This window comes from Bufo gargarizans, unplaced genomic scaffold (genome assembly GCF_014858855.1).
Source record: "Bufo gargarizans isolate SCDJY-AF-19 unplaced genomic scaffold, ASM1485885v1 fragScaff_scaffold_459_pilon:::fragment_2:::debris, whole genome shotgun sequence".
In the NCBI taxonomy this organism is placed as follows: domain Eukaryota; kingdom Metazoa; phylum Chordata; class Amphibia; order Anura; family Bufonidae; genus Bufo; species Bufo gargarizans.
This window is the reverse complement of record NW_025334120.1, coordinates 119,741-142,907: the sequence shown is the minus strand read 5'-3', so window position 1 is coordinate 142,907 and position 23,167 is coordinate 119,741. Positions and strand designations below refer to the sequence as shown.

At 43.3% G+C, this 23,167-nt stretch overlaps 1 protein-coding gene across 2 annotated transcripts in view; it reads right to left on the bottom strand.

Annotated features, from left to right (window-relative positions):
- The window catches only part of LOC122922544 (aromatic-L-amino-acid decarboxylase-like), a 287,546-nt gene that overhangs the window by 203,007 nt on the left and 61,372 nt on the right, over positions 1 to 23,167 (bottom strand). For both annotated transcript variants that reach the window (XM_044273181.1, XM_044273180.1), the window contains exons 3-5: positions 17,682 to 17,795; positions 17,329 to 17,448; positions 2,639 to 2,773 (exon numbers count right to left, since the gene is read on the bottom strand). In XM_044273181.1, coding sequence (XP_044129116.1) covers positions 2,639 to 2,773; positions 17,329 to 17,448; positions 17,682 to 17,795 — 369 coding nt within the window. The remainder of the gene's footprint in view (positions 1 to 2,638; positions 2,774 to 17,328; positions 17,449 to 17,681; positions 17,796 to 23,167) is intronic.

The following is a 23,167-nucleotide window of genomic DNA, read 5'->3' as shown; positions in this document are numbered from 1 at the left end:
GCTGTCCGCATCTTTTGCGGCCCCATTGAAAATGAAAGGGTCCGCACCTATTCCGCAAAATTGAAGAACTGATGGGGAGCCATTTTGCGGATGTGTGAATGGACCCCAACATTGTGTTTCATCCCATATCAGTCTTGCTTATTATCCCATTATGCATACAAAAACGCTGCTTCTAGGGTTTTTTTTGTGCGTCATAGGGACACAACAAAACATTCTGATGCATTCCGTTCAAGTTTGTTCAGTTTTGTCTCCATTGGAAATGAATGGGGAGAAAACTGAAGCTTTTTGCTGCGGTTTAGTGATCCTGTGATGGAAAACGTACTTTACAGACTGACATATTCCGTATCACTCATGTGAAAGAGGCCTAACAGGTGCAGTGATAAATGCGGTGCTAAAAATTGCTTCGTAATCAGGGGAGTACACAGATCTCATAGGGCCCCATAGCAAAACTAAGTATGGGCCCTCCTGCCCCACCCATTTTCCTATACGCATGACAACGCAAAGTGCAATGCTCCTGATTTCTGATGGATTTACCTATTCTATTACATGGAAGAATTTTGTATTTTTTTTTATTGTAATAAAAAAAAGTCTTCCTCCACCTCAACCACTTTAGCTGACTTCATAAATATGGCACTCATTTTGACCACCCTATTTCTCAATGCATTGACACCAGACGACTCCCTTCTATCATACAGCTGTATGTAAAAGTTCAAATGCAGTCTGCTCTTTATGTAAATTACCAGAGAACAGTCATGAGTCTGGTGGCAGCCCGTGGTTGTGCAGTGAAGTCAAATGAAGGGGACTGGCCTTTGGCTTCATCTGCACAATACACATACTCCAGATGATTCAGGACTCTTTGGTAATTTACATACAAAGCATGCTATATTACAACTTATATTTGAGAGAATGCTAGAACAGGGAGATTTAGAGGGGCACATTTACTTGCTGGTGGTTTACTGCCCTAGAATCTAGAGATAGCTTCACATTAATGCACTTTTATTTCCCTATATTTGGAAGCACTGAAAAATATTTGCTTGATCTTCATTCACTGGAATAGGTAATGGTGCTCGACCCCCAAAGAGTAACTCATTTCTAATATGAGTCAGTATCCCTTGACATGCTGCAGTCAGTAAGAGCTGTCATATCCCATCTCTTATCAGATTTGTACAAAGACCAATTCCCTCAACAAGTGCCCTTCGGCTAGAAGGAGGATGCACAAGGCAGCTGCCCTTTCAGGAGATAAAACTCATGCCTTTTATGGCCTAAAGCAGTGTAAATATACCCAGCTTAATCCTACTCGTTATTACACAGGAAGTCTGCAGGACCTAATGTACTCTCCTTCATCCCAACATCATAGCTCTTATATTTGTCCAGGGTCAGTGAAATAAGACTTTAATAAGCTGCTGACATTTTAGAAGCACATTTCTTTTAATTTGAATAATTACAGAAAAGAAACTGAAATCTATATGAGAAGAAAGTGCATTCTCAAGAAACGTTAAGTTACTTTGGAATATGCTGTGCATATTTGTAGATCACTTATGAATTCTATTAAACCTTAAATCAAGCCTTAGAAATGGTGTGGTAGCAAATATTTACATTTTGTAAAAAAAATCTACACAGAGCAGTGTCTTGCATAGACTTAAGTGTTTTGGGGTCTGAAAATTGCGCATCCGCAAAACACGGATACCGGCCATGTGCATTCCGTATTTTGCAGATCACACATGGCTGGCCCATATTTTTTGTGGCGCAGCAGAACGGAACTACGGCTGCGGATAGCACATGGTGTGCGCTCCCCATCCTTTGCGGCCACGTTGAAATGAATGGGTCAAAATTGCGGAACAATGCAGACTCAGAGCAATGGATGTGTGAATGGACCCTTACCCTAAGTTCACACTTGCGCGTTTTACAGCGTGTTCGAACGCGCTGTAAAACGCATAACCGATGCAAACCAATGCTTCCCTATGGGACTGGTTCACATTTTCGCGTTTTACAGCGCGTTCGGACGCATAAACAAGTTCTTGAGCTTCTTTGGGGCGTTTTGTCGCGCGTTCCCGTACATAGACTTTCTGCAACGCGCGACAATGGGCGTTCGCTTGTCTCTGTATGCGCGATTGCAAACGCCCGTACAATCGCGCATACAGAACGCTCAGGTGTGAACCCAGGGTTAGGGTGCCATTACACACGTGCATCTGAGCAATTGCTTGTCCTTCCCTTTTTCAACTGAACAGTACAGAGGTGGCCCAGCAAAGTGCAGTAACTGCGCCGCAGCCACATGTGGAATGTCACCGTAAGACATTTAAAAAAAAATCCTATTGGCTACACTTGCTCCTGTTAAACAATATGCCTCTAGACATTACGTCCAATGAAAATGGGTTTTCTAATGATACAATTATCCAGCAATCACTTAATGAAATTTACAATGATTGCATTCATAGTGTTGGGAGTGCTAATTAACTGATATGGTGAAAGTGGCTTCTAATAGATGCCTCAAACATGTCTGGATGAAAACAGCAAAGAATAACCCAGTTCTGTATGAAGAGAAATGCAGGATTCTCCAATTTAGATTCATGGCAACATTCATGTCCTTTACCATATTATGTACTTATGATCTCACAGCATTCTCTTCCATAATGTATACCTGGTCTGAAGAATAAGCTACCATACGACTAATAATTTCAGCTTCAGTTAAGTCAGGGTTTTCAGCCTGGAGTCTCCTTGTAACCTTGGTCCTGGCTGCTAGAAGAGCCATTAATGTTGCTTCGCTTGCAGTGCCCTAAGAAAGAAACGTAAGTTATAATTTTTTTCCTAAAGTGCCCCCTCTTGGTGGAGAATAACGCAATAAAGAAAACAAAATTATAAAATAAATATCACTTAAACGACAACATTATTGGCAAAAAGGCCAGAGGAAAATAACCAATTTTTTACTTGGATGCTAGTGCAGCAACTATCAGATTAATGAAATGAATGACTAGGCATACAGAGATAGCGATCAATCACCGCGTAGGACCGCCCACATTACTCCTAAGCACAGAATGAGCAGAGATTAAAAATTACAGCTTTTCCTGAATCTTTTCCCATAAAACTATATCAGTCTGCTCAGCTCCTCCTGCTCTGTAACATGCTGCTTGCCGATTGCACTGCATTTTCATGGGGACAGGTTCAGTGGCGTCGCCGGAGGGGGGGTCAGAGGGGGCCACGGCCCCCCCTACATCATGCTGTGCCCCCCCATGTGCCCCCCCAACTAAAATGCCCCCCCCCCAAGTGAGCCGCCGCCGCCGGGCACAGGGAGCTGAGCGCTTTCATTGCGCTCATCTCCATTGTAATCTGCCTGTGCTGTGGTGGTGCAGGGGAGGGGGAGGTGTGTCCCTTCCCCTTCCTCTGATAGGCTGCAGGCCCTTAATACTGGCACATGATGATGGGGGGGACTTAATACTGGCACATGATGATGGGGGGGACTTAATACTGGCACATGATGATGGGGGGACTTAATACTGGCACATGATGATGGGGGGGGACTTAATACTGGCACATGATGATGGGGGGACTTAATACTGGCACATGATGATGGGGGGACTTAATACTGGCACATGATGATGAGGGACGACTTAATACTGGCACATGATGGGGGGGACTTAATACTGGCACATGATGGGGGGCTTAATACTGGCACATGATGTGGGGGCTTAATACTGGAACATGGGGGGCTTAATATTGGCACATGATGGGGGGAGTTAATACTGGCACATGATGATGGGGGGGACTTAATACTGGCACATGATGATGGGGGGACTTAATACTGGCACATGATGATGGGGGGACTTAATACTGGCACATGATGATGGGGGAACTTAATACTGGCACATGATGATGGGGGGACTTAATACTGGCACATGATGATGGGGGGACTTAATACTGGCACATGATGATGGGGGGACTTAATACTGGCACATGATGATGGGGGTACTTAATACTGGCACATGATGATGGGGGGACTTAATACTGGCACATGATGGGGGCTTAATACTGGCACATGATGTGGGGGCTTAATACTGGAACATGGGGGGCTTAATATTGGCACATCATGGGGGGAGTTAATACTGGCACATGATGATGGGGGACTTAATACTGGCACATGATGGGGGGACATAATACTGGCACATGATGATGGGGGGGACTTAATACTGGCACATGATGATGGGGACTTAATACTGGCACATGATGATGGGGGGACTTAATACTGGCACATGATGATGGGGGGACTTAATACTGGCACATGATGGGGGGACTTAATACTGGCACATGATGATGGGGGGGACTTAATACTGGCACATGATGGGGGGACTTAATACTGGCACATGATGATGGCTGGGACTTAATACTGGCACATGATGGGGGGACTTAATACTGGCACATGATGGGGGGACTTAATACTGGCACATGATGGTGGGGGACTTAATACTGGAACATGATGGGGTGACTTAATACTGGCACATGATGGGGGGGACTTAATACTGGCACATGATGGGGGACTTAATACTGGCACATGATGGTGGGGGACTTAATACTGGCACATGATGGGGGGACTTAATACTGGCATGTAATGGGGGGGCTTATTACTGGCACGTAATGGGGGGCTTATTACTGGCACGTGATGGGGGGCTTATTACTGGCACATGATGGGGGGCTTATTACTGGCGCATTGGGGGCTCTTTTTACTGGCACGTGATGGGGGCTCTTGTTACTGGCAGTGGCACGTTATTGATGGCACTTATTACTGGCACATTATTGGTGGGCACTATAGGGGCATCTACTGAGGCCACAAAGAAGGGGTGTTTTATATGGGGGCCCTGTACAGTAGCATTTTATACTGGGACACATTATGGTGGGTACTATGGGGAAGGGGGAGAGGAGTACTATGGAGTCATCTACGGGGGGCACTAAAAAGGGGTATTTTATAATTTCAAATTATGGGGGACACTGAGGGCATCTACTGGGGCACGATATATGGGGCATTTTATACTGGTACATTATGGGGGGCACTAGCAGGAAGGAGCACTATGGAGGTATCCACTGGGGGCACTATATAGGGGTATTTTATACTGGCACATTATGGGGGACATTAGCTCAACTGGGGGCATAAGGGGGTATTTTTTGCACTGTCACATTTTAAGGAGAATTATTTCTACTGGGGGTCATTATGGTGGGCTCTATTACTCCCCCATGGTATGACCCCTTAGTAGCAGCACCAGCCTCTCCCTGATCTGCTATCCCTCTGCCCCTTCTGCAAATCCTTCTTATGAAATCTTTCTCTTTAGGATAAAACACAACATCAGCTCCGCCGAGCCCCCGGCCAAGTGTTGAAGTGGTGTCCGAGATCCCCAAGGGCCAAGCCAAGTAACTGTAAGTGTTCATGTGAAATATGTTTATGTTATATATGTACACTCCTGTGAGAGGCGGGGAGGGAGATCTGTGGATGACACTGTTATAGGGAGGGAGATCTGTGGATGACACTGTTATGGAGGGGGAAATGGGGATGACACTGTCATGGGGTGGATCTGTGGATGACACATATAGCATAAGATGCTATATACGGTATGTGGCATCCACAGATTCCCCCCCCATAGCAGTGTCATCCACAGATCCCCCTCTCTATAAAAGTGTCATCCACAGACAGCTGGACTTTTCTTCCCTGTTGCGGTTTTAGGTATTGGGTAAAGTATCGCAGCATTTCTAAGCGTACTTGTGTAAATGTATCATTGTTATAGCTGCCCCCCCTATTTTTGTCCTGGCCCCCAGTGTGCCCCCCCCCCCCCCCCCCCCCCCCAAAATTTGAAAGCTAGAGATGCCACTGGACAGGTTCCCTTTAAAGGTAACTCATGGGCTGTGAAATGAGTTTCATTTCTTGTATTTTTGGAATGGTATATAGATGTCATATTCTGGGTCTGCATTAACAATTTAATGTATTTTCTGGAACTGAGCAACATCTTGCTTGGTTTACAATGAATACTGTGTGTGCACTTTGATGTTAATTAACCTGATGAATTGGATTTACCTGACTGTTCAAGTCAATTACAAAGTGGACAAAGATTGTAGCCAGCTGGGCAGTATTCACAAGTGCTTTCACTGGAAAGGTGAAAATGTTTCATTTTTTTATCCAATGCTTTAGATCCACGCTAATGTTTATTTTACACTGTCCGATAATCTGGCCAATCAGGGATAGGCGTCTGTAGAAGCACTTCTTCCCATTAATTGGCAGGTATAAGGGTGCTGACACACATTCAGGGTTTCTTTTTTTATGCTGATTTTGAAGCAAAAAATCTGAAGTGGATCATAAGAGGAGAGAAAGTATAAAAGAGATACAACTTCTTTTTTGAATTTACTCCTTGTTTTGGCTTCAAAAACTGCATTAAAAAATGAACATTTGTCCATACCCAGAAAGGTGCTTCCAAACATCCAATAAAACAAGCAAATGGCCATTCATCAGGTGATAGTGTCTTTCTGCAGGCACCAAAAACCTTTGTTTCTGTGCATCCAATTGGCCTGTATAAATAGCGATTTTCTGCCCAGGAACAATGATTTTCTGTAGGGAAAGGCAACTGCTGCAGTGATCTCTAGCCCCCGAACAGTGGAGGCGATTGCTGCACGTAAAAATGAGTTTTTCTGTCTAGACATCTGTCTGGACGTTCTTTATGCCCGACCAAACGACTGGACTGATCTTCACCAAATTTGGCACACAGGTACATCAGGTGTCCGGGAAGGTTTTAGACTGGGTCTCAGCTCTCTAGGACTTACCATTCCTGAGATATTCCCAAAAAATGACCTGCATTAGCCAATAGAAGCCAGCAAGCCTTTCACTTAAATCCGAACTTCCATTTACACGGTCCCTTATCCCTTATTAGCCAATAGAAACTCGCAGGTCCTACTCCCGGTTTCCATAACAACTGATCACAGGTTTTAGCAGTTCACAGGTCCTTAAATATTCAGTCATATAACAGCACAACTACACTGCTACATGCATGGGGGGAAGGGGCCACTATTAAATGGACGGGCGCTGTGGAGTTCACTGTTAAAAGTGTTGGGCACTGTGGAGGTCATTATTAAAAGGGGGTGTCACGGCCACGGTTATGGTCGTGACTCCTCAATCGCATGCGGTTGCCTGCGGGCAGGTTTTGGTGTTCAATCACAGGTGAGGGCCGCTGGTTTGTGGCCTCACTTGTGGTTGCCGCGGGCAACTAGTTGTATGTGTTGGTTTCAGCAGAGCAGCCTGAGTGGTGCTGGGCAGCTTGCTGTATAGCATGCGGTTGCACCTAACAACCTTCATGTTGGGTGTTGTGTTTGTTTGTCTGGTGTGCACTGCGTTTTGTGTTGCGTGTGCACTAGGACTCTTCCCTTCACTGTGGTTGCCCGTGGCAACGTTTGGTTGGATGTGTACATGTGGTGGCAGTGTCCCGGCCTTCGGGCTTACTCCCAGGACATGGTTGCCACCCATGTCATTGCCTGAGGCAACAGCCACAGTGTGTTCTTGGGTTGGACATGATTGCCACACATGCCGTTGCCCGCGGCAACAGGTGAAGTGTGTTGGTTTATGTGTGTATTCCCCTTTAAGTGGCCGTCTTCCCTTGCCCTGTGTTTGAAGGGTTAATTCCCTTCTGTCTGTGTGAACACTGGGTGTGTTTGTTGGGTGTGGCTACTTGGGCCTATAAAGCCTCAGTGTTCAGCACGTGTCTGAGGGGTACTTCAGCCATGGTTAGCTGGAGCAGCCTCCTGTGTATATAGGTTTATCTGTGAAGTTTATGTCTTGATGTTCAGTTGATGTTTTCCTTTGTCTTGATGTTTTCCTTTGTCTCTGTTTATTGCAACTACGGATGTCCTGGTTACCTGTGTGATATGTGTGCTGTGTCCTCTAGTTGTTCTGTGGACATTAGTAGTGCATGCATGGGTTCCAGTCAGCGTGGCTGTGACAGGTACATGTGGAACTAGTAGTTCACCTGTCATATCTGTATGTTGTATGTGTTCCCCCATTCCTTGCAGCTTGGCCAGTGAGACCCCTGTTCCTCCGTGTCCAGAAGGAACAGGCCGTCTTACCCTGACTCCTAGTTCAGGGACCGGTCGGAGGGTGAGTTAGGGATCCGAGGTTCCTGAGCAAGGGCCCTCCTACCTTCAAGGTTGGCCCATGCAGCTAGGAGTTAGGGTCAGGTTAGGGACGCTTTAGGAGGTGACCTGCTCCCTAATCTTGTCCTCCTGGCCGAGCAGCCTAACATCTTCTGGCATCGCACGGCTGAGGGTTTTCCCCATCCTCAGCCGTGACAGGGGGGCACTGTGGAGGTCACTGTTAAAGGGACGGGCACTGTGGAAGTCACTGTTAAAGGGGCAGGCACTATTAAAGGGACAGGCAATGTGGAGGTCAATGTTAAAGGGGCAGGCACTGGAGGTCACTATTAAAAGGGGGGCACTGTGGAGGTCACTGTTAAAGAGGCAGCCACTATGAAGGTCACAGTTAAAGGGGTGGTCAATGTTAAAGGAGCGGGCACTGTGGAGGTCACTGTTAAAGAGGCAGCCACTATGAAGGTCACTGTTAAAGGGGCGGGAACTGTGGAGGTCACTGTTAAAGGGGCAGGCACTATTAAAGGGGCAAGCACTGTGGAGGTCACTATTAAAAGGGGGGCACTGTGAAGGTCACTATTAAAATGGCGGGCACTGTGGAGGTCACTATTAAAATGGTGGGCACTGTGGAGGTCAGAATATATAATATATTATAAAATATGTAAATAAATTATGGCTAACAACATCAGTAGTAGTTTCCCACATATTACTCATTCATATATATCAGAAGTATGATTATATATATATATATATATATATATATATATATATTTTGTACATTTATTTTGTGCCATACATTTTTTTACAATTACTAAAATATATATAAATTTTAATCTCTATTTCTGAAATAAGTCTTCTGCTGAATAGGAATACTTACTATATCAGAAACTACTATGAGATTTTTCTGACACAGTTTAGCATTCAGCTTTATAGCTGAGTGGATAAGGTCCTTGCCTCTAATGTACAAGGTTGGGAGTTCAAATCCTGGCAGAAACTTTCCAGAGATTAGATTTACTCCTAAGCAGGTACTCCTAAGCCGAACTAGAGTCCCGACACCCTCCCATCTTCAGAGCTGGGAGTGCCTGGGGTTCTCCCATTGACTTTCATTGTGCTCAGTAGAACACCCGAGCATCACAAAGTGTTCTACTCGAGCACTTTGGTGCTTGCCCAACACTAGTCAGCGGCTGACATGCAAAAAAATAAAATAAATGCGGGTTAGATCTGGAAAAAATAAATAAAACTTTTTGGTGCATGTGCCCTAAGTAAGCCAAAACCAAGAGTGGGTCCATAGAACAGATGAAAATCTTTCCATTATACTTCTCTGTAGGCTCCATCCCTAGTTATGAAGGAATTTGTGTAAAATATTGCCCAAAAGCAAAGCTATCCTTCAAATTAAGCACGATAACCACAGACTGAAAACGGAAACAAAACCGCTTTTTACATATTTACCTTTCTAATAAATTCTGTGCTGCAGTGGGAATAGAAAACGGAGAGCATTGTCTCTGCGGATATTAGTATTAGCTTTATCAAGCACTGACATCATCTCCGTGATAATCTAATGTCTACTGACGACAGCATGAGAGGATTTGACATATTTAATGAAAGACTATTATCATGACTCCTCACAACATCTAGGACAAAACAGCTGTTAATGTTACTGCAAGCAAACCATTGATAAACCCCTGAAACAGCCTAAATAGTCTTTGCATGTTCATGTGTTTATGTTTGCTTTGCCTATGCTGCTTTAAAAGATAACCTGTTAATAGCAACATTACAAATTGAATGAGAATTATTTGAAAGGTGCCATCTTGTGTGCCTATTATATAGATAGATAAGGCTCGGTTCAGTGTAAGCCCCCCATGGAAGATTAAGCATATGGTGGCATATGTAGTTAGTAGGCTCCTATTTCAAACAAAGAAACATGCTTTATTTTCCCATGTGTAGAAATGCATTATCTACTAAACTTTGTACAATGATATAGAGTGCCAACGTATAACAATCCAAAAAAACGCCAAACTGGCAACTTTTAGATTTTAGATGGCTGAAAAGGTGGCTTTAGACCATTTTCTGCCTGTTTGGACACAGAATTGCATAATGTGCACTGTAGCCGCTGAAAAGCCTCTTTAGGGCTCTTGCACACAACTGTTGCTGTTTTGCGGTCCGTTTTTGAAGGATCCGTTGTGCCGTATCTGAGGTTTTTTAAGTCCATTTCTGTTCAGTTATTCCACAAAACATAACCGTATGGTTTCTGTATGCGATCCGTTTTTTGCGGATCGGAAACAGTAACTTAATAATCACCAAACACATGAGCAATATGGGCTGGGCATAGCATTTCTACAGTATGGATCCGCAAAATACGGATGACATACGGATGTGTTCCGTGTGCGTTCTGTATTTTTTGCGGACCTATTGACTTGAATGGGGCCTGAACGGAAATACGGAAACAGAATGCACACGGAGTACCTTCCGTTGTTTTAGAGGACCCATTTAACCACTTCATACCCCCTAGCTGAAACACCCTTAATGACCAGGCCACTTTTTACACTTCTGCACTACACTACTTTCACCGTTTATTGCTCGGTCATGCAACTTACCACCCAAATGGTGAATTTTACCTCCTTTTCTTCTCACTTGGTGGTATTTCATTGCTGCTGACATTTTAACTTTTTTTGTTATTAATCGAAATTTAATGAAATTTTTGCAAAAAAATGCTGTTTTTCACTTTCAGTTGTAAACAAAAAAAAAAAAACGACATTCATATATAAATTTTTCGCTAAATTTATTGTTCTACATGTCTTGATAAAAAAAAATGTTTGGGTAAAAAAATAATGGTTTGGATAAAGGTTATAGCATTTACAAACTATGGTATAAAAATGTGAATTTCCGCTTTTTGAAGCAGCTCTGACTTTCTGAGCACCTGTCATGTTTCCTGAGGTTCTACAATGCCCAGACAGTAGAAAAACCCCACAAATGACCCCATTTTGGAAAGTAGACACCCTAAGGTATTCTCTGATGGGCATAGTGAGTTCATAAAACTTTTTATTTTTTGTCACAAGTAACATGAAAATGATGATTTTTTTTATTTATTTTTTTCCTTACAAAGTCTCATATTCCACTAACTTGTGACAAAAAATAAAAACTTCCATGAACTCACTATGCCCATCATTAAATACCTTGGGGTGTCTTCTTTCCAAAATGGGGTCACTTGTGGGGTAGTTATACTGCCCTGGTATTTTAGGGGCCCAAATGTGTGGGAAGTCGTTTGAAATCAAAATCTGTAAAAAATGGCCTGTGAAATCCAAAAGGTGCTCTTTGGAATGTGGGCCCCTTTGCCCACCTAGGCTGCAAAAAAGTGTCACACATCTGGTATCGCCGTACGCAGGAGAAGTTAGGGAATGTGTTTTGGGGTGTCTTTTTACATATACCCATGCTGGGTGAGATAAATATCTTGGTCAAATGCCAACTTTGTATAAAAAAATGGGAAAAGTTGTCTTTTGCTGAAATATTTCTCTCACCCAGCATGGGTATATGTAAAAAGACACCCCAAAACACATTCCCCAACTTCTCCTGAGTACGGCGATACCACATGTGTGACACTTTTTTGCAGCCTAGGTGGGCAAAGGTGCCCAAATTCCTTTTAGGAGGGCATTTTTAGACAATTGGATCCCAGACTTCTTCTCACGCTTTAGGGCCCCTAAAAAGCCAGGGCAGTATAAATACCCCACATGTGACCCCATTTTAGAAAGAAGACACCCCAAGGTATTTAATGAGGGGCCTGGCGAGTTCATAGAATTTTTTTTTTTGGGCATAAGTTACTGGAAATTGATTATTTTATTTTTTTCTCACAAAGTCTCAATTTCCGCTAACTTGGGACAAAAATTTCAATCTTTCATGGACTCAATATGCCCCTCAGCGAATACCTTGGGGTGTCTTCTTTCCAAAATGGGGTCATTTGTGGGGTGTTTGTACTGCCCTGGCATTTGAGGGTCTCCGCAATCATTACATGTATGGCCAGCATTAGGAGTTTCTGCTATTCTCCTTATATGGAGCATACAGGTAATGAGATTTTTTTTTTCCGTTCAGCCTCTGGGCCGAAAGAAAAAAATGAACGGCATAAATTTCTTCATTCGCATCGATCAATGTGGATGAAAAAATCTCTGCCCAAAAAAAAAAGGAGGGTTAGGCGTCTGCCAGGACATAGGAGCTCCGCCCAACATCCTTACCCACTTAGCTCGTATGCCCTGGCAAACCCGATTTCTCCATTCACATCAATCGATGTGGATGAATAAATCATTGCAGGGATTTTTTATTTTATTTTTTATATACAAAGTGTTTGCCAAAGCATATGAACACCGCCACCTCCTCAGCTCATATGCCTCGGCAAACGGATCTTTTACTGCAGAGGAGAAATCTCGTCTTGCAGCGCCGCATACACCGACTTGTGTGCAATCTGACAGCAGCGCAATGCTTCTGTCAGAATGCACATCAGTGCTGCAGCTAGTCGATCAGTTGGTCCACCTGGAAGGTAAAAAAAAAAAAAAAAAAAAACAGGCCGCAACGCAATAATTTTATTAACTTTATAATAACCTTTGAACAGAACATATAAACTTTATTTAACTTTTGGAACTGAACGTTAACTTTTTTGCTTACTGGTGTTTTTTTTTTTTTTTTACCTTTATAGGACAAACCTCTCCTTCCCCATGGGACAATGTGCAAAGCGCAAATCACCCAAAGATGTGGCGAAGTGCGTTATGCACTTTGTCCCAGGTGAAAGGAGAGGTTTGCAGCAGCTGTGTGTGAATGGGCCCTAATAGCCCTGTGTGCCTGTCCTGTGAGATGCAATCCCTATGCAAGGTGTACCTGTGTGTGGTACTTCTGGAAACACTCTCCAAAGCATAGGGCAGGGTGGTCAGGGCAGTCAGGACAGAAATAGCGGGTGTCACGCCTTATTCCGCTCCTGCTACAGACACAACATCTTTTTCGGGGTGACGGTTGGGTTGAGGTACCAGGAACGACACTGGGGAAATGTCGCTCATGTAGACGGCTAACTACACTGGTGGATGGGGCCATGCAACCTCCTGGATACAGGAGGTTCTCGATGATCTCTTCCTGAAATTTGAGGAAGGATCCTGTTCTCCCAGCCTTACTGTAGAGAACAAAACTATTATATAGAGCCAATTGAATTAAATATACAGACACCTTCTTATACCAGCGTCTGGTGCGTCGGGAAACTAAATACGGAGACAACATCTGGTCATTGAAGTCCACCCCTCCCATGTGAAGGTTATAGTCGTGGACTGAGAGGGGCTTTTCAATGACACGGGTTGCTCGCTCAATTTGGATTGTCATGTCTGCGTGACTGGAGGAGAGCATGTAAACGTCACGCTTGTCTCTCCATTTCACCGCGAGCAGTTCTTGGTTACACAAGGCAGCCCTCTCCTCCCTTGCAAGACGGGTGGTAACGAGCTGTTGGGGGAAGCCCGCGCGATTAGTTCGCGCGGTGCCACAGCAGCCAATCTGTTCTAGAAACAAATGCCTGAAGAGGGCCACACTTGTGTAGAAATTGTCCACATAAAGATGGTACCCCTTGCCAAATAAGGGTGACACCATGTCCCAGACTATCTTCCCACTGCTCCCCAGGTAGTCAGGGCAACCGACCGGCTCCAGGGTCTGATCTTTTCCCTCATAGATCCGAAATTTGTGGGTATAGCCTGTGGCCCTTTCACAGAGCTTATACAATTTGAGCCCATACCGGGCGCGCTTGCTTGGGATGTATTGTTTGAAGCCAAGGCGCCCAGTAAAATGTATTAGGGACTCATCTACGCAGATGTTTTTCTCAGGGGTATACAAATCTGCAAATTTCTGGTTGAAGTACTCTATGAGGGGCCGAATTTTGTGTAGCCGGTCAAAAGCTGGGTGGCCTCTGGGACGGGAGGTGGTATTCCCTGAGACTACCCAAGAAAAAAAGCAAGCCTGTCTTACAAATGGGAGGCTAGCGAAGTACCAGAGGCCGCTGCGGTTGATAAAAAATATCAAAACAGATTTTTTTTATCGCCGCAGCGCGTGTAATGTGATTGTGCAGTGATCAAAAAATATATATTTTTTTTCTCTCTGCGGCGGGGCGGGCGTGGGTTAACGCACGTGTGGGCGTGGGTTAACGCACGTGTGGGCGACCGATCAGGCCTGATCAGGCAAACACTGCGTTTTGGGTGGAGGGCGAACTAAGGTGACACTAATACTATTATAGATCTGACTGTGATCAGTTTTGATCACTTATAGATACTATTAAAGTACAAAAGCTGATAAGCGATACGCTAATCAGCGAATAAGTGACTGCGGTGCGGTGGGCTGGGTGCTAAACGATCGCTAAACTACCTAACCAAGGGGCCTAAACTATCCCTAAAAAATAACAGTCAATACCAGTGAAAAAAAAAAGTGACAGTTTACACTGATCACTTTTTTCACTTTCACTAGTGATTGACAGGGGCAAGAAGGGGTGATCAAGGGGTTAATTGGGGTGCAGGGGGGTGATCTGGGGCTATGTGTCGTGTTTGGTGCTACTCACTGTGATGCCTGCAGGGAAGCCATTTAACACCTTATATTTACTAATATAATGTGTTAAATGGCTTCTGATTTGTGATTTTAAAAATCGCCAGCCTGCCAGCCACGATTATTGGCTGGCAGGCTGGTGACGTGACCCCCCTCTAACATGCGCATCGCGGGCCGGCTAATCGCGTCATCTCGCGTCTCGCGAGATTACGCGTATATATGCGTGACTCTGCGCAGAGCTGCCGCCTCCGGACCGCGATCCTGTGTTAGGCGGTCCGGAGGCGGTTAAGTGAATGGTTCCGCATATGGTCGCAAAAACAAAAACACGGAACGGATGCAGAAAGAAAATAAGTTCATGTGCATGAGCCCTTAAAGAAAGGGAGACAACTAAATAGGTTTCTACCCACAAATTTGTTTTATTTTTTTCTGTGGCATTTCTTTCTTAAAGGGGTTGTCTTTTTTATATTAATGACCTATCCTCGAGATCGCTAATCAATATCAGATCTGTGCCCCAGCTCCCAGCACTCCTGCCAATATGATATTGATGACCTGTCCTGAGGATAAGAGCTCATTTAGATGGCCGTCTGCTGTCCGTAAAAATGCTGATACGTTATGTTGCAGATTAGATTCAGACCTGTTAATTTTCTACGGGGCCCTTTTCTTCTTTTATACAGCTGCGGAAAAAATAAAACACCTCCTATACGTTGTCAGTGAAAATCAGGAAGTGGCCCCATTGAAGAAAATGCGAAATCCAATCTGTTTTTTGTGACATGCTGAACTGTCAGCTAAAAAACGGATCCGCATTTTTGCGGACAGCATACAGCCACCTGAATGAGCCCTAAGTCATCAATATAATAAAGGGACAGCGCTTTTAACACCGGTGAAGCGTGTTTTTCAGCCATTTTCCCATGTATAGAAGGAGTATGGAGAAATAACCAAACTCGCATGTTGCAGCGACTACAACCCCGGAATCGCAAACATCCAGCAGTGTTGGATTCATCAACTTGCGAGTCACACTGGGACCCCATCCAGTTCAATGTCTGCACTGCTACACAGATCTCTGGTGTTGGGCAGTGGTTGCAGCTAAAATGAATTTCGTTTTGGGCTCCAGATAATACAAGACATTCCTGAATCACTGACATTGATATGCACCATGTTTTTTGTAATACATGGTTGGCTATGAGGAGACATACTGTGATTGTCCAGTATAGTTTTCTTTCCTTTTCTAAGGTGTTGTTCTCATGGAACTACGGATAAATGAACTGCTCCGTTTGATGACACTTCAAAAAGATTTTGCATTGCCAATAAATTTCAGTATTTCAAAGGAATGAAAGAGTTAATTGCAGTTGCTATGGTAAAGACAGCAGCTGTAAAATGTTGGCTTCCATAGAGTGCTTCCTTTCATCTCTCATTTCAAGTGCTGCCTCAGACACCGCACTGATAATGATGCCTCAGAAAGATGCAGGTTTTCAAATGCAATTACATGGCAATTTTCACAGGCAATAGTTTACCAACAGAGCAATTACAGCTCGGCTCAGTAATCTGCTTCTAGCCTTTTCCAGTCACAGCGGTTGGGATTTTCTCCCTCTTGTAACTTCAGAGGAGATAGAAAATCAATAATATAAAATGGTTTACAACACATAACATCACGCTGAAGACACGCTTGTTTTCCTAAAGGTCAGTTATTCCGGTGTCAGACATTTACTGATAATCGGTCTAGCAAATAAAAGGTTTGTTTTTATTGGAAATTCAATTACATTAAAATCTGACTATTAGTACTGATATTCACAATTTTTTGCATATCTGTTGAAGATTCGGTCTCAAATTAGATTTGCGGCCAAATCTGATTTTTCCCGGCTCACACACAAAAAAATAAATAAAAAACAAGGGTGGCAGGGAAGAAGACGGCCCGTCTCATTTATCATTTTCTACGCCTATTTTAGGCCTAGAAAATGATCTAAATCTCTGCCAACAAGGGAGTTGGCGTAGATTTAGACCAGCAGTGGATGTGCTGCCCAGGAGTTAAGCTAGTACCACAGACTGAAACAAAAATATCAGGTTTAGGTAGGTTAGTGTGCCGCACAAGCGTACTTGCTCAGTGCCCTTGCAGCAGACTACAAATTGCAGTCCGTAATGCATGGGCACTGGCCGTGTGCACTCCGCTTCTGGATGTGGGCCCATTAACTTAAATGGGTCCACAATCCACAACATACGGCCAAAGATAGGACATGTTCTATCTTTGTTGTGTGGAGGCACAGACTCGAAAGCCTACAGAAGCTCCTTGATCTGTGCGACTGTACCACAAAAAACATTGGTGAAGTTCTATCTTCGGTCGAATCTGGTGGATGTGGACCCATTCAAATCAATGGGTCTGCATCCATGATACAGTGCACAAGGCCAGTGCCCATTTATTGCAGACTGGCCAGTTACAGCTTATACACCTTGAAGGTGAAGATTATTATTATTTTTATTCCCGATGTAGCAGTGCCATTTTTTTCACAGGTGATTTTTCATACACTCCCCTATAATGCCTTAAAACACAATTTATACAGATATAAAGAGGGGGAAAAAACACTAAAAATGCTATAAAAAAATAAAACCAACATTATAAGAAACCCACAGACCAGATGTGAAGGGGGCCTAAAGGTCCCAATTGTTACAAAGGTAGGGTCTTACCTGAATTACTCCTCCTCCTTCACCATTCGTGCCAGCTAGAAACTGTTCCGGCAAACCAATTGCCTTTCCCAACCAGTCTAACATTACCGTTTCAAGCTCTGTGCATGCTGGACTTGCAGCCTTGACATGATTAGAAATAAACAAAATAATTAGAAAAATAGTAGAATAGATCTCTTAAATTTTAAATAGGGTAAAAAGAATATAGCATCATTTGTCCAGGAACACCCACTCTTCCAAATTTCTACCGAGATCTGCTTAGATGCTTATCTCACATCACATACCCTCTGCATCTTGTTTTAATAGCTATGGACACAAAGCTTATTTCTGTTAATTATAGCAGTCGGCAAACTCACCCAAGAAAAGCCAATGCATCCTAATGCCCCGCACAACATGTCAGCCAGCATTGCTGGGTATGATGATGCAGTTGGAAAGTACGCAAAAAAATATGGGCTGTGCCAGTGAGTAACCTGAAATAAAATGTTGAGAGAAACGAGGTGAATATGCACAAAGAAAACCCAAAACACTAATGTAATTACATGCTGGAAAAAAACTAAACTCCCCACACACACACAAATAGAACATCTATATATAATCTATATTTTATTACTTACTAATTAGAAATAAGTTAAAGTTTATTAATTTTTAACTAACTTTATAAAGGGCGATTTCATGCATTTTTTATGTTTTTCGTGTTTAATGCAGCAGTTAGTGGTTTAGGAGTTTTTTCAAAATGTAGCATGCTCTAGGAATACCGCTTTTCTAGTAGACTTTTCTTTAGAACTTGAAAAATGCCAGAATAATCTGATGTTTAGGGTCCTTTCACACAAGCATGTTTTCTGTCCGAATGCGATGCATGTAGCAAATGCATTGCATCCAGACTGAATCCTGACCCATTTGTTTCAATAGTTCTGTATACAAGGGCATTGTTTTTTACACATCTCCGTGTTCAGGGGGAAAAAAATAATGCATGTTGTATATTATGTGTTTTGCACAGCTCTGCCTCCATACAAGTTAATAGGGCTTGCTGGAAAAACAGAAGGCAACCAGATAACATGCATTTCTCACTGATAGTTGCTAGGAGTTGTAGTGTTGCTTGGAGATGTGTAGTAATTTATTTTGAGTGAGCATGCTCGGCCAAACTGCTTTTTGGATCGAGCATCGCTATGCTCGGCACTTCGCAGTGCTCAGCCGAATACTGCGGGTGCTCAAGTACAATTTAATACAATGAAAGTCAATGGGAGACCCAAGCATCACACCAGGCACCCCCTGCTCTGAAGAATAGAGGGTGTCTGGGTCACAAAAAAAAGGTTAGAAATTGATGGAAACTCCATCAAAATGTTTTAGAAACAGCATTAAGAGGATGACTGGATGCATCTTGGACTTGTATTATCTACGACATACAATAGACAACGACACAAAGGCTATATATGCCAAAAGCCAGGTATATGCAGCCAATCTATCCATGAGACAGATGACAGGGTGAGTCAGCATACCTTACAATGGCAGCCTTGTGCACTATGAGACATTCCAAACCAGCTCTCATCTGACTGAGAGCCAGTAAGTCTCAAAGTTGGAAGGCTTGGGTGGACCTGCGCACCTATATTAATATCATTAGGGTGACAAAAAGTTTTCTAATTGTTCTAACCTAATATTCGATAACCTTTCTATACAGTTTTGTCATGTAAAAACTCATTTGCATAAACATGGGCATATGGGAAAGACATGCAAATGAGCAGAATCTGCCTCGTTTTTCAGCTGAAAAACCATTTGCATGGAAAATTTGCGATCTACACTACTCATGAACAGTGCCATCTATTGGTTTCATAGTCTTTCCCATATTCCCATATTTATGCAAATTCGTTACATGACAAAACAGTATAGAAAGGTTATTGAATATTAGAAAACTTTTTGTCACCCTAATGATATTGATCTAGGTGTGCAGGTCCACCCAAGCTATCCAACAGATCTGAAGTAACTTAGGCTTACTGGCTCCCAGTGAGATGAGAGCTGGTTTCGAATTTCTCATAGTGCACAAGGCTGCCGTTGTAAGGTATGCTGACTAAGCCTGTTATCTGGCTCATGGATAGATTGATGGCTTGCACATACCTGGCTTTTGGCATATAGTCTTTGTGTGGTTGTCTATGGTATGTCATAGATAATAGGAGTCCAAAACGTGTCCAGCTATCCTCCTAATGCTTTTTCCAAACCATTTTGATGGGGTTTCCATCAATTTCTAACTTTTTTTGTGAACCAGACACCATCTTCTCTTCCGAGTAGGAGGTGCCTGGGGTTCTCCTATTGACTTCCATTGTGCTCGGGTGCTCGGTAGAGAACATGACGATACCGATGTGTTTGGCCAGAGCACTTTGGTGCTCTATCAACACTAGTAGTTATTCCGATCAGGGGGTGCCTGGGGTTCTCCCATTGACTTCCATTGTGCTCGGGTGCTCGGTAGAGCACCCGAGCATACCGATGTGTTCGGCCAGAGCACCCGAGCACTTTGGTGCTCGATCAACACTAGTAGTTATTCTTCACACGTGTGGGGGGAAAAAAACACATGCAACACAATTGCAGAAAAAAAAAACACAAACTGATTGAACTTGTGTGCAAATCCATCAGTTTTTCCCTGAACAGATCCTGACACAATCCGGGTCGTTCATCTGACAGAGGCCTTAGGCGTCCTTCACACAAATTAGTTCTAATGTTTCTTTGCTGGTAAAAAAAAGCATTTCTTTTTCATGTTACAGGTGGTTGTTTTGTGGCTAATGAGCAGCAGCACTTGAATGCACTTTCCATTACTGCAGTCTGTCCTGTCCATCCTCTCTGTACTTTATGTCTCCTCATGAACTCCATTCCTACAGATATTCAGCTGAAGTTCATATTAAACTGTATTCAGGCTCATAATCCCTGACAGGTAGAGCAGAGAGGAGGACGAGGCAGCTTTTTATCTCAGTGTTGTGAAGTAACTTGGCCTCCTGTGTGATTGGGACAGGATTTTTGTGTACTAATAGGACAGTGGCCATTTTATTTCTCCTAATGATTGCTCCCTAGACAAAATGAGCCATTATAACTAATGAAAGGTATTTGGGAATATATTTATACTAAAGTAATATTTCTAATCAATTATATGATCTGAATGTGGTCTAACATTAGTCAAGGGTCTGGCAGACTTTTGGAGACATAGGGTAGAGTGAGACACCAAGACAAATCTTGCCTTTTTTACTTTAAAAATCTTGCTTGTAATCTTGCACCTATGACCAATAAATCTAATAGGCAATCCGCAAAATGCGGTGTTCCACCAAATGTGGGCAACGCCTTTCTGACATTTAGCATGGACTGTGGAAGTGTCCTAGTTTGTCATCTTATTGGACTGAAGTAAACAATATTGTAAATAGATCCAGTTTATTCCATGGTAAACTGGGATGCAGAAGGTTCTATTTTATACAGTGCAGATGGGGAAACAAAAAAGGTAACAAACCATTTATAAATCACTGCGAAAGGTGCACCACAATGATATGCAACTGACAACACTGGCTAATCCCTCAAGCTGATGTTAAGAACTGAGACTTTAGCCAATGTATTCCTGTCAGGAACACATCGGAGCCCTTTTGCACCACTGTCAAGGTATCTCAGTGTGGCATGGGTTCCTAACAGTAGACTACCTATGATGTGAGAACACCGTCTGAGAGGTGCTAAGATCTAACTTACAGCCAAGCTGCCACATACCTCCATAGTGAGATCACTCAGGCAGTGGGAGAGATGATAAGGCTGTGAGCCCCACCTATAACAGGCCACGTGACACAGGCTACCAGGTGCAACAGAATGCTACCAGCAGTACGCAATGGCACATTCTAAACATATCAAGAAAAATAACTGAAATAAAGTGGCCTAATGGACCTGGTAGCCTGTGTCACATGGCCTGTTATAGGTAGTGCTTACAGCCTTATCTCTCTCACTACCTGAGTGATCTCACTATGGAGGTATGTGGGAGCTTGGCTGTAATTTGTATCTTAGAACCTCTCAGACCCTGTTCACACACTGTAGGTAGTCTAGTGGTAGGAACCCATGCCATGCTGAGATACCTTGACGGGGTGCCTTAGGCTCCGATGTGTTCCTGACAGGAATACATTGGCTGAAGTCTCAGTTCTTATCAGCCTGAGGGATTAGCCAGTGTTGTCAGTTGCATATCATTATGGTGCACCTTTCGCAGTGATTTATGTATTTTTATATTTTCATCCACATATTATCCCATCTTGTGTAGGATGCCATTGTGGTGCATGTGGTCTGCTGCCAACATCCTCAATTGTATGCATTTTTGCTGTGGATTGCTGTTAGCAACGGATCACATGCAGAGGAATTGCTCCCCCGGTTCTAAACACGCCACAGTGTTTGGGGTTTTTGAGCATTTCCTCCCATTTAGGCCACTTTATTTCAGTAATTTTTTTTAACAAACCATTTATCTTCAATAATACATAACATAATTATGACAGGCAAAAAATGCCTAATTGCAGAGTGGTAATCACCACGCATTCACACGGGAAAAAAAAGTCAAACACAAGGAGAAACAGGCTAGGACAGGCATGTCCAAACTGCGGCCCTCCAGCTGTTGCAAAACTACAACTCCCAGCATGATTGGATAGCTTACAGCTATTAGGGCATGCTGGGAGTTGTAGTTTTACAACAGCTGGAGGGCCGCAGTTTGGACATGCCTGGGCTAGGAGATTCTTTGGTAAATGGAGACTGTTTATGTCACATTACTGTGATGATAGAGTGGGATCAAGTGATCCACCCATTCACTCTGACTAGATGGTATTTGCAAAAGGCTTTGAGAGATACTTTGGTGAATCTACAGCTTCCTTAGAGGGTTATCCTTCAGTTCATGTGTCACAGGGAGAGGGATTATACAGGGTGGGCCATTTATATGGATACACCTTAATAAAATGGGAATGGTTGGTGATATTAACTTCCTGTTTGTGGCACATTAGTATATGTGAGGGGGGAAACTTTTCAAGATAGGTGGTGACCATGGCGGCCATTTTGAAGTCGGCCATTTTGAATCCAACTTTAGTTTTTTCAATAGGAAGAGGGTAATGTGACACATCAAACTTATTGGGAATTTCACAAGAAAAGCAATGGTGTGCTTGGTTTTATTCTTTCATGAGTTATTTACAAGTTTCTGACCACTTATAAAATGTGTTCAATGTGCTGCCCATTGTGTTGGATTGTCAATGCAACCCTCTTCTCCCACTCTTCACACACTGATGATGTGTTTCCCTCTTTATGCACTGAAGCTGGCACGTTCCCTGAGTTTTTCCAGCAAGATTGTGCACCACCACATTATGGGTGTCAGGTCCGAGCATTCCTAGATGCACAGTTTCCTGGAAAGTGGATTGGTTGTCGTGGGCCAGTTGAATGGCCCCCAAGGTCTCCCGATCTGACCCCCTTAGACTTTTATCTTTGGGGTCATCTGAAGGCAATTATCTATGCTGTGAAGATACGAGATGTGCAGCACCTGAAACTATGGATAAGCCTGTGCTAGAATTTCTCCTGAGGTGTTGCTATCAGTGTGTGAAGAGTGGGAGAAGAGGGTTGCATTGACAATCCAACACAATGGGCAGCACATTGAACACATTTTATAAGTGGTCAGAAACTTGTAAATAACTCATGAAAGAATAAAGTTACGTTAAAACCAAGCACACCGTTGTTTTTCTTGTGAAATTCCCAATAAATTTGATGTGTCACATGACCCTCTTCCTATTGAAAAAACAAAAGTTGGATTCAAAATGGCCGATTTCAAAATGGCCGCCATGGTCACCACCCATCTTGAAAAGTTTCCCCC